The 14,759-nt window shown below is 39.8% G+C and overlaps 1 protein-coding gene across 1 annotated transcript in view; it reads right to left on the bottom strand.

Annotated features, from left to right (window-relative positions):
* LOC148479324 (SCO-spondin-like) overlaps positions 1-14,759 on the bottom strand; it is a gene marked incomplete at its 5' end in the record, with an annotated part of 249,345 nt that overhangs the window by 102,363 nt on the left and 132,223 nt on the right. The window contains one exon of the mRNA XM_088454599.1: positions 9-167. Coding sequence (XP_088310725.1) covers positions 9-167 — 159 coding nt within the window. The remainder of the gene's footprint in view (positions 1-8; positions 168-14,759) is intronic.

Here is a 14,759-nt window from a genome sequence, read left to right as displayed (position 1 = left end):
ACTATCACCTGAGCATTGGGACAGGTTACAGGACCGGACGTCAGTCACCATCTTCTCGCATGTGTCACCCCCAAAGGTTGGGGTCTGGGGTTCCCTGTACCGATGCTGCAGCGCAGCGTGACAGGAGCAATCAGACCAGTTACTCCAGGGCCCCCAGGAGCAGATCCCTGCAGGAGAAGGAGGGAGACATGAGCACTGCGGGGCGATGCCGGGTACCACACACGTAGCATCTATTCACCAAGCATAACCACGTCCATGAGAAGGGCACTGCGCTGTTTATGCGGATACACGCGATATGATACCAAGGCTGCGCAAGTAGCCAAATGCGTTATTACCAGAACAGCGACATATTACTGTACACCATGCCAGCTGCGCACAAAGCGTCACCCCTAGACTGTAAACCATGCCAGCTACGCACATAGGGTCACCCCCAGACTGTACACCATGCCAGCTACACACACAGCGTCACCCCCAGACTGTACACCATGCCAGCTGCACACATAGCGTCACCCCCAGACTGTACACCATGCCAGCTACACACACAGCGTCACCCCCAGACTGTACACCATGCCAGCTACACACATAGCGTCACCCCCAGACTGTACACCATGCCAGCTGCACACATAGCGTCACCCCCAGACTGTACACCATGCCAGCTACACACACAGCGTCACCCCCAGACTGTACACCATGCCAGCTGCACACATAGCGTCACCCCCAGACTGTACACCATGCCAGCTACACACACAGCGTCACCCCCAGACTGTACACCATGCCAGCTACACACATAGCGTCACCCCCAGACTGTACACCATGCCAGCTGCACAGATAGCGTCACCCCCAGACTGTACACCATGCCAACTGCACACATAGCATCACCCCCAGACTGTACACCATGCCAGCTACACACACAGCGTCACCCCCAGACTGTACACCATGCCAGCTACACACATAGCGTCACCCCCAGACTGTACACCATGCCAGCTACACACATAGCGTCACCCCCAGACTGTACACCATGCCAGCTGCGCACATAGGGTCACCCCCAGACTGTACACCATGCCAGCTACGCACATAGCGTCACCCCAAGACTGTACACCATGCCAGCTACACACATAGCGTCACCCCCAGACTGTACACCATGCCAGCTGCACAAATAGGGTCACCCCCAGACTGTACACCATGCCAGCTACACACATAGGGTCACCCCCAGACTGTACACCATGCCAGCTGCGCACATAGCGTTACCCCCAGTCTGTACACCATGCCAGCTACACACATAGCGTCACCCCCAGACTGTACACCATGCCAGCTGCACACATAGCATCACACCCAGACTGTACACCATGCCAGCTACACACATAGCGTCACCCCCAGACTGTACACCATGCCAGCTACACACATAGCGTCACCCCCAGACTGTACACCATGCCAGCTACACACATAGGGTCACCCCCAGACTGTACACCATGCCAGCTACACACATAGCGTCACCCCCAGACTGGACACCATGCCAGCTACACACATAGCGTCACCCCCAGACTGTACACCATGCCAGCTACACACATAGCGTCACCCCCAGACTGTACACCATGCCAGCTGCACACATAGCGTCACCCCCAGACTGTACACCATGCCAGCTGCACACATAGCGTCACCCCCAGACTGTACACCATGCCAGCTACACACATAGCGTCACCCCCAGACTGTACACCATGCCAGCTACACACACAGCGTCACCCCCAGAGTGTACACTATGCCAGCTACACAAATAGGGTCACCCCCAGACTGTACACCATGCCAGCTACACACATAGCGTCACCCCCAGAGTGTACACTATGCCAGCTACACAAATAGGGTCACCCCCAGACAGTACACCATGCCAGCTACGCACATAGCGTCACCCCAAGACTGTACACCATGCCAGCTACACACATAGCGTCACCCCCAGACTGTACACCATGCCAGCTGCACAAATAGGGTCACCCCCAGACTGTACACCATGCCAGCTACACACATAGGGTCACCCCCAGACTGTACACCATGCCAGCTACACACATAGGGTCACCGCCAGACTGTACACCATGCCAGCTGCGCACATAGCGTTACCCCCAGTCTGTACACCATGCCAGCTACACACATAGCGTCACCCCCAGACTGTACACCATGCCAGCTGCACACATAGCTTCACACCCAGACTGTACACCATGCCAGCTACACACATAGCGTCACCCCCAGACTATACACCATGCCAGCTACACACATAGCGTCACCCCCAGACTGTACACCATGCCAGCTGCACAAATAGGGTCACTCCCAGACTGTACACCATGCCAGCTACACACATAGCGTCACCCCCAGACTGTACACCATGCCAGCTACACACATAGCGTCACCCCCAGACTGTACACCATGCCAGCTACACACATAGCGTCACCCCCAGACTGTACACCATGCCAGCTACACACATAGCGTCACCCCCAGACTGTACACCATGCCAGCTACACACATAGCGTCACCCCCAGACTGTACACCATGCCAGCTACACACATAGCGTCACCCCCAGACTGTACACCATGCCAGCTACACACATAGCGTCATCCCCAGACTGTACACCATGCCAGCTACACACATAGCGTCACCCCCAGACTGTACACCATACCAGCTACACACATAGCGTCACCCCCAGACTGTACACCATGCCAGCTACACACATAGCGTCACCCCCAGACTGTACACCATGCCAGCTGCACAAATAGGGTCACCCCCAGACTGTACACCATGCCAGCTGCACACATAGCGTCACCCCCATACTGTCCACTTGGCAGCCACACACACAGCGTCACCCCCAGACTGTACACGATGCCAGCTACACACATAGGGTCACCCCCAGACTGTACACCATGCCAGCTGCGCACATAGGGTCACCCCCAGACTGTACACCATGCCAGCTACGCACATAGGGTCACCCCCAGACTGTACACCATGCCAGCTACACACATAGGGTCACCCCCAGACTGTACACCATGCCAGCTGCACACATAGGGTCACCCCCAGACTGTACACCATGCCAGCTGCACACATAGGGTCACCCCCATACTGTACACCATGCCAGCTACACACATAGAGTCACCCCCAGACTGTACACCATGCCAGCTGCACACATAGCGTCACCCCCATACTGTCCACTTGTCAGCCACACACACAGCGTCACCCCCAGACTGTACACCATGCCAGCTGCACACATAGGGTCACCCCCAGATTGTACACCATGCAGCTACACACATAGGGTCACCCACAGACTGCACACCATGCCAGCTGCACACATAGCGTCACCCCCAGACTGTACACCATGCCAGCTGCACACATAGCGTCACCCCCAGACTGTACACCATGCCAGCTACACACATAGGGTCACCCCCAGACTGTACACCATGCCAGCTACACACATAGTGTCACCCCCAGACTGTACACCATGCCAGCTGCACACATAGCGTCACCCCCATACTGTCCACTTGGCAGCCACACACACAGCGTCACCCCCAGACTGTACACCATGCCAGCTACACACATAGGGTCACCCCCAGACTGTACACCATGCCAGCTGCACACATAGGGTCACCCCCAGACTGTACACCATGCCAGCTACACACATAGGGTCACCCCCAGACTGTACACCATGCCAGCTGCACACATAGCGTCACCCCCAGACTATACACCATGCCAGCTGCACACATAGCGTCACCCCCAGACTGTACACCATGCCAGCTGCACACATAGCGTCACCCCCATACTGTCCACTTGGCAGCCACACACACAGCGTCACCCCCAGACTGTACACCATGCCAGCTACACACATAGGGTCACCCCCAGACTGTACACCATGCCAGCTGCACACATAGGGTCACCCCCAGACTGTACACCATGCCAGCTACACACATAGGGTCACCCCCAGACTGCACACCATGCCAGCTGCACACATAGCGTCACCCCCAGACTGTACACCATGCCAGCTGCACACATAGCGTCACCCCCAGACTGTACACCATGCCAGCTACACACATAGGGTCACCCCCAGACTGTACTCCATGCCAGCTACACACATAGGGTCACCCCCAGACTGTACACCATGCCAGCTGCACACATAGGGTCACCCCCATACTGTACACCATGCCAGCTACACACATAGTGTCACCCCGAGACTGTACACCATGCCAGCTGCACACATAGCGTCACCCCCATACTGTCCACTTGTCAGCCACACACACAGCGTCACCCCCAGACTGTACACCATGCCAGCTACACACATAGGGTCACCCCCAGACTGTACACCATGCCAGCTGCACACATAGGGTCACCCCCAGACTGTACACCATGCCAGCTACACACATAGGGTCACCCCCAGACTGTACACCATGCCAGCTGCACACATAGCGTCACCCCCAGACTGTACACCATGCCAGCTGCACACATAGCGTCACCCCCAGACTGTACACCATGCCAGCTGCACACATAGCGTCACCCCCAGACTGTACACCATACCAGCTACACACATAGCGTCACCCCCAGACTGTACACCATGCCAGCTACACACATAGCGTCACCCCCAGACTGTACACCATGCCAGCTGCACAAATAGGGTCACCCCCAGACTGTACACCATGCCAGCTACACACATAGTGTCACCCCCAGACTGTACACCATGCCAGCTGCACACATAGGGTCACCCCCAGACTGTACACCATGCCAGCTACACACATAGGGTCACCCCCAGACTGTACACCATGCCAGCTGCACACATAGCGTCACCCCCAGACTGTACACCATGCCAGCTGCACACATAGCGTCACCCCCAGACTGTACACCATGCCAGCTGCACACATAGCGTCACCCCCATACTGTCCACTTGGCAGCCACACACACAGCGTCACCCCCAGACTGTACACCATGCCAGCTACACACATAGGGTCACCGCCAGACTGTACACCATGCCAGCTGCACACATAGGGTCACCCCCAGACTGTACACCATGCCAGCTACACACATAGGGTCACCCCCAGACTGCACACCATGCCAGCTGCACACATAGCGTCACCCCCAGACTGTACACCATGCCAGCTGCACACATAGCGTCACCCCCAGACTGTACACCATGACAGCTACACACATAGGGTCACCCCCAGACTGTACACCATGCCAGCTACACACATAGGGTCACCCCCAGACTGTACACCATGCCAGCTGCACACATAGGGTCACCCCCAGACTGTACACCATGCCAGCTACACACATAGTGTCACCCCCAGACTGTACACCATGCCAGCTGCACACATAGCGTCACCCCCAGACTGTACACCATGCCAGCTACACACATAGGGTCACCCCCAGACTGTACACCATGCCAGCTACACACACAGCGTCACCCCCAGACTGTACACCATGCCAGCTGCACACACAGCGTCACCCCCATACTGTACACCATGCCAGCTACACACATAGCGTCACCCCCATACTGTCCACTTGGCAGCCACATATACTATACAATAGAGGGTGTGCGAGTATTATGGGCCTCATTCAGCATGGAATGCAAAGTCTGCAATCGCACGCACCCGCTCGCTGTAATAAAATGATGCAAATGAATACGATCGCAGCACTATACCAATACGCCCACCACGGCATAAAATTCGCCCATTTCCCACTACATACATCCGCAAGTCATTGAAAACATCAGTAACATCGAGTAAGATCGGAGCCATGCGCGCAGTTGCGGTTGAGCTGACCGGTCTCAGAAATTGCTAATCTCCCTGTCGGTGTCTCGAGCTCAGGCTGCGTATGCCGTCATAGGGGCGCAGAAAAGGCGTTCTAACGCACTGGCACGCCTACGTTCCATCTACCACCACCAATCTCCACCCCCAAACGCCACTTCCTCTCAATCAGTGCTAGATGGGTCTGCGCAGCCGCTGCGTTCGCATTTACGATCGCAGCAACTAGTTAGCACACGAGCACTGCGACTTATACGCATGCGCACAGCGCAAATATTGGGCGGTTGTGTGAGAACACAGACGTGCAATCCCAGCTGATATAGCCCCTATATACTGTAGAAAAAGTGGATAATTATATAGTACTCACCCACAAATTATCCACATACAATAGAGTACAAAGTGTGGGTATTTATTATATAGAGTACAAAGTGTGGGTATTTATTATATACTGGACAAAGTGTGGGTATTTATTATATACTGGACAAAGTGTGGGTATTTATTATATAGAGTACAAAGTGTGGGTATTTATTATATACTGGACAAATTGTGGGTATTTATTATATAGAGTACAAAGTGTGGGTATTTATTATATACTGGACAAATTGTGGGTATTTATTATATAGAGTACAAAGTGTGGGTATTTATTATATACTGGACAAAGTGTGAGTATTTATAATATAAAGTACAAAGTGTGGGTATTTATTATATAGTGGGCAAGTGTGGGTATTTATTATATACTGGACAAAGTGTGGGTATTTATTATATAGAGTACAAAGTGTGGGTATTTATTATATACTGGACAAAGTGTGGTTATTCATAATATAAAGTACAAAGTGGGGGTATTTATTATATACTGGACAAAGTGTGGTTATTCATAATATAAAGTACAAAGTGTGGGTATTTATTATATAATGGACAAAGTGTGAGTATTTATAATATAAAGTACAAAGTGTCGGTATTTATTATATAGTGGGCAAGTGTGGGTATTTATTATATACTGGACAAAGTGTGGGTATTTATTATATACTGGACAAATTGTGGGTATTTATTATATACTGGACAAATTGTGGGTATATATTATATAGAATACAAAGTGTGGGTATTTATTATATACTGGACAAAGTGTGGTTATTCATAATATAAAGTACAAAGTGGGGGTATTTATTATATACAGGACAAAGTGTGGGTATTTATTATATACTGGACAAAGTGTGGGTATTTATTATATAGAGTACAAAGTGTGGGTATTTATTAAATAGAGTACAAAGTGTGGGTATTTATTATATAGAGTACAAAGTGTGGGTATTTATTATATACAGGACAAAGTGTGGGTATTTATTATATACTGGACAAAGTGTGGGTATTTATTATATACTGGCCAAAGTGTGGGTATTTATTATATAGAGTACAATGTGTGGGTATTTATTATATACTGGACAAAGTGTGGGTATTTATAATATATTGTACAAAGTGTGGGTATTTATTATATAGTGGGCAAGTGTGGGTATTTATTATATACTGGACAAAGTGTGGGTATTTATTATATAGAGTACAAACTGTGGGTATTTATATAATAAATAACCACAATTTTTCCAGTATATAATAAATACCCCCACTTTGTACATTATATTATGAATAAACACACTGTGTCCAGTATATAATAAAGTACAAAGTGGGGGTAATTATTATATAGAGTACATAGTGAGGGTATTTATTAAATAGAGAACAAAGTGTGGGTATTTATTATATAGAGAACAAAGTGTGAGTATTTATTATATACTGGACAAATTGTGGGTATTTATTATATAGAGTACAAAGTGTGGGTATTTATTATATACTGGACAAATTGTGGGTATTTATTATATAGAGTACAAAGTGTGGGTATTTATTATATAGAGTACATAGTGTGGGTATTTATTATATAGAGTACAAAGTGTGGGTATTTATTATATACTGGACAAGTTATGGGTATTTATTATATAGAGTACAAAGTGTGGGTATTTATTATATAGAGTACATAGTGTGGGTATTTATTATATAGAGTACAAAGTGTGGGTATTTATTATAAACAGGACAAAGTGTGGGTATTTATTATATACTGGACAAAGTGTGGGTATTTATTATATACTGGACAAAGTGTGGGTATTTATTATATAGAGTACAAAGTGTAGGTATTTATTATATAGAGTACATAGTGTGGGTATTTATTATATACTGGACAAATTCAGGGTATTTATTATATAGAGTACAAAGTGTGGGTATTTATTATATACTGGACAAATTGTGTGTATTTATTATATAGAGTACAAAGTGTGGGTATTTATTATAAAGAGAACATAGTATGGGTATATATTATATAGAGTACAAAGTGTGGGTATTTATTATATAGAGTACATAGTGTGGGTATTTATTATATAGAGTACAAAGTGTGGGTATTTATTATATACAGGACAAAGTGTGGGAATTTATTATATACAGGACAAAGTGTGGGTATTTATTATATAGAGTACAAAGTGTGGATATTTATTAAATAGAGTACAAAGTGTGGATATTTATTATATAGAGTACAAAGTGTAGGTATTTATTATATACTGGACAAATTGTGGGTATTTATTATATAGAGTACAAAGTGTGGGTATTTATTATATACTGGACAAATTGTGGGTATTTATTATATACTGGACAAATTGTGGGTATTTATTATATAGAGTACAAAGTGTGGGTATATATTATATACTGGACAAAGTGTGGGTATTTATTATATACTGGAAAAAGTGTGGGTATCTATTATATACTGGACAAAGTGTGAGTATTTATTATATAGAGTACAAAGTGTGGGTATTTATTATATACTGGACAAAGTGTGGGTATTTATTTTATAGAGTACAATGTGTGGGTATTTATTGTATACTGGACAAAGTGTGGGTATTTATTATATAGAGTACAAAGTGTGGGTATTTATTATAAACTGGACAAAGTGTGGGTATTTATTAAATGCTGGACAAAGTGTGGAAATTTATTATATACTGGACAAAGTGTGGGTATTTATTATAAAGAGTACAAAGTGTGGATATATATTATATACTGGAAAAATTGTGGGTATTTATAATATAGAGTACAAAGTGTGGGTATTTATTATATACTGGAGAAATTGTGGGTATTTATTATATAGAGTACAAAGTGTGGGTATTTATTATATACTGGACAAAGTGTGGGTATTTATAATATAAAGTACAAAGTGTGGGTATTTATTATATACTGGGCAAGTGTGGGTATTTATTATATACTGGACAAAGTGTGGGTATTTATTGTATAGAGTACAAATTGTGGGTAATTATTATATACTGGACAAATTGTGGGTATTTATTATATAGAATACAAAGTGTGGGTATTTATTATATACTGGACACAGTGTGTTTATTCATAATATAAAGTACATAGTGTGGGTATTTATTATATAGAGTACAAAGTGTGGGTATTTATTATATACTGGACAAATTGTGGGTATATATTATATAGAGTAAAAAGTGTGTGTATTTATTATATACTGGACAAATTGTGGGTATTTATTATATAGAGTACAAAGTGTGGGTATTTATTATATACTGGACAAATTGTGGGTATTTATTATATAGAGTACAAAGTGTGGGTATTTATTATATACTGGACAAATTGTGTGTATTTATTACATAGAGAGCAAAGTGTGGGTATTTATTATATAGAGTACATAGTGTGGGTATTTATTATATACAGTACAAAGTGTGGGTATTTATTATATACAGGACAAAGTGTGGGTATTTATTATATAAAGTACAAAGTGTGGGTATTTATTATATAGGGTGCAAAGTGTGGGTATTTATTGTATACTGGACAAAGTATGGGTATTTATATAATAAATACCCACAATTTGTCCAGTATATAATAAATACCCACAATTTGTCCAGTATATAATAAATACACACACTTTGTCCAGTATGTAATAAATACCCACACTTTGTACTCTATATAATAAATACCCACACATTGTGCAGAATATAATAGAGTACAAAGTGTGTGTATTTATTATATACTGGACAAAGAGTGGGTATTTATTATATAGAGTACAAAGTGTGGGTATTTATTATATACTGGACAAATTGTGGGTATTTATTATATAGAGTACAATGTGAGGGTATTTATTGTATACTGGACAAAGTGTGGGTATTTATTATATAGAGTACAAAGTGTGGGTATTTATTATAAACTGGACAAAGTGTGGGTATTTATAATATAAAGTACAAAGTGTGAGTATTTATTATATAGAGTACATAGTGTGGGTATTTATTATATAGAGTACAAAGTGTGGGTATTTATTATATAGAGTACATAGTGTGGGTATTTATTATATAGAGTACAAAGTGTGGGTATTTATTACATACTGAACAAAGTGTGTGTATTTATTATATACAGGACAAAGTGTGGGTATTTATTATATAGAGTACATAGTGTGGGTATTTATTATATAGAGTATAAAGTTTGGGTATTTATTAGATAGGGTACAAAATGTGGGTATTTATTATATACAGGACAAAGTGTGGGTATTTATTATATACAGGACAAAGTGTGGGTATTTATTATACACTGGACAAAGTGTGGGTATTTATTATATAGAGTACAAAGTGTGGGTATTTATTAAATAGAGTACAAAGTGTGGGTATTTATTATATAGAGTACAAACTGTGGGTATTTATTATATACTGGACAAATTGTGGGTATTTATTATATAGAGTACAAAGTGTGGGTATTTATTATATACTGGACAAATTGTGGGTATTTATTATATACTGGACAAATTGTGGGCATTTATTATATAGAGTACAAAGTGTGGGTATTTATTATATACTGGACAAATTGTGGGTATTTATTATATACTGGAAAAATTGTGGGTATTTATTATATACTGGACAAAGTGTGGGTATTTATTATATAGAGTACAAAGTGTGGGTATTTATTTTAAACTGGACGAAGTGTGGGTATTTATTAAATGCTGGACAAAGTGTGGGTATTTATTATATACTGGACAAATTGTGAGTATTTATTATATAGAGTACAAAATGTGGGTATTTATTATATACTGGACAAAGTGTGGGTATTTATAATATAAAGTACAAAGTGTGGGTATTTATTATATACTGGGCAAGTGTGGGTATTTATTATATACTGGACAAAGTGTGGGTATTTATTATATAGAGTACAAATTGTGGGTATTTATTATATACTGGACAAATTGTGGGTATTTATTATATAGAATACAAATTGTGGGTATTTATTATATACTGGACACAGTGTGTTTATTCATAATATAAAGTACAAAGTGGGGGTATTTATTATATAGAGTACATAGTGAGGGTATTTATTATATAGAGTACATAGTGTGGGTATTTATTATATAGAGTACAAAGTGTGGGTATTTATTATATACTGGACAAGTTATGGGTATTTATTATATAGAGTACAAAGTGTGGGTATTTATTTTATAGAGTACATAGTGTGGGTATTTATTATATAGAGTACAAAGTGTGGGTATTTATTATATACAGGACAAAGTGTGGGAATTTATTATATACAGGACAAAGTGTGGGTATTTATTATATAGAGTACAAAGTGTGGGTATTTATTAAATAGAGTACAAAGTGTGGGCATTTATTATATAGAGTACAAAGTGTGGGTATTTATTATATACTGGACAAATTGTGGGTATTTATTATATAGAGTACAAAGTGTGCGTATTTATTATATACTGGACAAATTGTGGGGATTTATTATATAGAGTACAAAGTGTGGGTATTTATTATATAGAGTACATAGTGTGGGTATTTATTATATAGAGTACAAAGTGTGGGTATTTATTATATACTGGACAAATTGTGGGGATTTATTATATAGAGTACAAAGTGTGGGTATTTATTATATAGAGTACATAGTGTGGGTATTTATTATATAGAGTACAAAGTGTGGGTATTTATTATATACAGGACAAAGTGTGGGTATTTATTATATAGAGTACATAGTGTGGGTATTTATTATATAGAGTATAAAGTGTGGGTATTTATTATATACTGGACAAAGTGTGGGTATTTATTATATAGAGTGCAAAGTGTGGGTATTTATTATATAGAGTACAAAGTGTGGGTATTTATTATATACTGGACAAATTGTGGGTATTTATTATATAGAGTACAAAGTGTGGGTATTTATTACATACTGGACAAAGTGTGTGTATTTATTATATACTGGACAAAGTGTGGGTATTTATTATATAGAGTACAAAGTGTGGGTATTTATTATATACTGGACAAATTGTGGGTATTTATTATATACTCTACAAAGTGTGGGTATTTATTATATACTGGACAAATTGTGGGTATTTATTATTTAGAGTACAAAGTGTGGGTATTTATTATATACTGGACAAATTGTGGGTATTTATTATATAGAGTACAAAGTGTGGGTATTTATTATATACTGGACAAAGTGTGTGTATTTATTATATACTGGACAAAGTGTGGGTATTTATTATATATAGTACAAAGTGTGGGTATTTATTATATAGAGTACAAAGTGTGGGTATTTATTATATAGGGTACAAAGTGTGGGTATTTATTATATACTAGACAAAGTGTGGGTATTTATTATATACTGGACAAAGTGTGTGTATTTATTATATACTGGACAAAGTGTGGGTATTTATTATATATAGTACAAAGTGTGGGTATTTATTATATAGAGTACAAAGTGTGGGTTTTTATTATATACAGGACAAAGTGTGGGTATTTGTTATATAGAGTACAAAGTGTGGGTATTTATTATATAGGGTGCAAAGTGTGGGTATTTATTGTATACTGGACAAAGTGTGGGTATTTATTATATAGGGTGCAAAGTGTGGGTATTTATTGTATACTGGACAAAGTGTGGGTATTTATTATATACTGGACAATGTGTGGGTATTTATTATATCGAGTACAAAGTGTGGGTATTTATTATATACTGGACAAAGTGTGGGTATTTATTATATAGAGTACAATTTGTGGGTATTTATTATATACTGGACAAATTGTGGGTATTTGTTATATAGAGTACAAAGTGTGGGTAATTATTATATAGAGTACATAGTGTGGGTATTTATTATATATAGTACAAAGTGTGGGTATTTATTATATACTGGACAAAGTGTGGGTATTTATTATATACTGGAAAAAGTGTGGGTATTTATTATATACTGGAGAAAGTGTGAGTATTTATTATATAGAGTACAAAGTGTGGGTATTTATTATATACTGGACAAAGTGTGGGTATTTATTATATAGAGTACAAAGTGTGGGTATTTATTATATAGGGTACAAAATGTGGGTATTTATTATATAGAGTAAAAAGTGTGGGTATTTATTATATAGACTACAAAGTGTGGGTATTTATTATATAGAATACAAAGTGTGGGTATTTATTATATACTGGACAAAGTGTGGTTATTTATTATATAGAGTACAAAGTGAGGGTATTTATTATATAGAGTACAAAGTGTGGGTATTTATTATATAGGGTACAAAATGTGGGTATTTATTATATACTGGACAAAGTGTGGGTATTTATTATATAGAGTACAAAGTGTGGGTATTTATTATATACTGGACAAAGTGTGGGTATTTATTATATAGAGTACAAAGTGTGGGTATTTATTAGATACTGGACAAAGTGTGGGTATTTATTACATAAAGTACAAAGTGTGGGTATTTATTATATAGAGTACAAAGTGTGGGTATTTATTATATACTCTACAAATTGTGGGTATTTATTATATAGAATACAAAGTGTGGGTAATTATTATATACTGGACAAATTGTGGGTTTTTATTATATAGGGTAGAAAATTGGGTATTTATTATATACTGGACAAATTGTGGGTATTTATTATATAGAGTACAAAGTGTGGGTATTTATTATATACTGGACAACTTGTGGGTATTTATTATATAGAGTACAAAGTGTGGGTATTTATTATATAGAGTACATAGTGTGAGTATTTATTATATAGAGTACAAAGTGTGGGTATTTATTATATACTGGACAAATTGTGGGTATTTATTATATACTGGACAAATTGTGGGTATTTATTATATACTGGACAAATTATGGGTATTTGTTATATACTGGACAAATTGTGAGTATTTATTATATAGAGTACAAAGTGTGAGTATTTATTATATACTGGACAAAGTGTGGGTATTTATTATATAGAGTACAAAGTGTGGGTATTTATTATATACTGGACAAAGTATGTGTATTTATTATATACTGGACAAAGTGTGGGTATTTATTATATAGAGTACAAAGTGTGGGTATTTATTATATAGAGTACAAAGTGTGGGTATTTATTATATAGGGTACAAAGTGTGGGTATTTATTATATACTGGACAAAATGTGGGTATTTATTATATAGAGTACAAAGTGTGGGTATTTATTATATAGAGTACAAAGTGTGGGTATTTATTATATAGAGTACAAAGTGTGGGTATTTATTATATACTGGACAAATTGTGGGTGTTTTTTATATAGAGTACAAAGTGTGGGTATTTATTATATACTGGACAAATTGTGGGTATTTATTATAAAGAGTACAAAGTGTGGGTATTTATTACATACTGGACAAAGTGTGTGTATTTATTATATACTGGACAAAGTGTGGGTATTTATTATATAGAGTACAAAGTGTGGATATTTATTATATACTGGACAAATTGTGGGTATTTATTATATACTGGACAAATTGTGGGTATTTGTTATATAGAGTACAAAGTGTGGGTAATTATTATATAGAGTACATAGTGTGGGTATTTATTATATATAGTACAAAGTGTGGGTATTTATTATATACTGGACAAAGTGTGGGTATTTATTATATACTGGACAAAGTTTGAGTATTTATTATATAGAGTACAAAGTGTGGGTATTTATTATATA

Source organism: Taudactylus pleione, unplaced genomic scaffold (assembly GCF_031769625.1).
Source record: "Taudactylus pleione unplaced genomic scaffold, aTauple2 ptg000620l, whole genome shotgun sequence".
NCBI lineage: Eukaryota > Metazoa > Chordata > Amphibia > Anura > Myobatrachidae > Taudactylus > Taudactylus pleione.
Note: the sequence above shows the minus strand (reverse complement) of the source record. Positions and strands in the feature narration are given on the sequence as shown.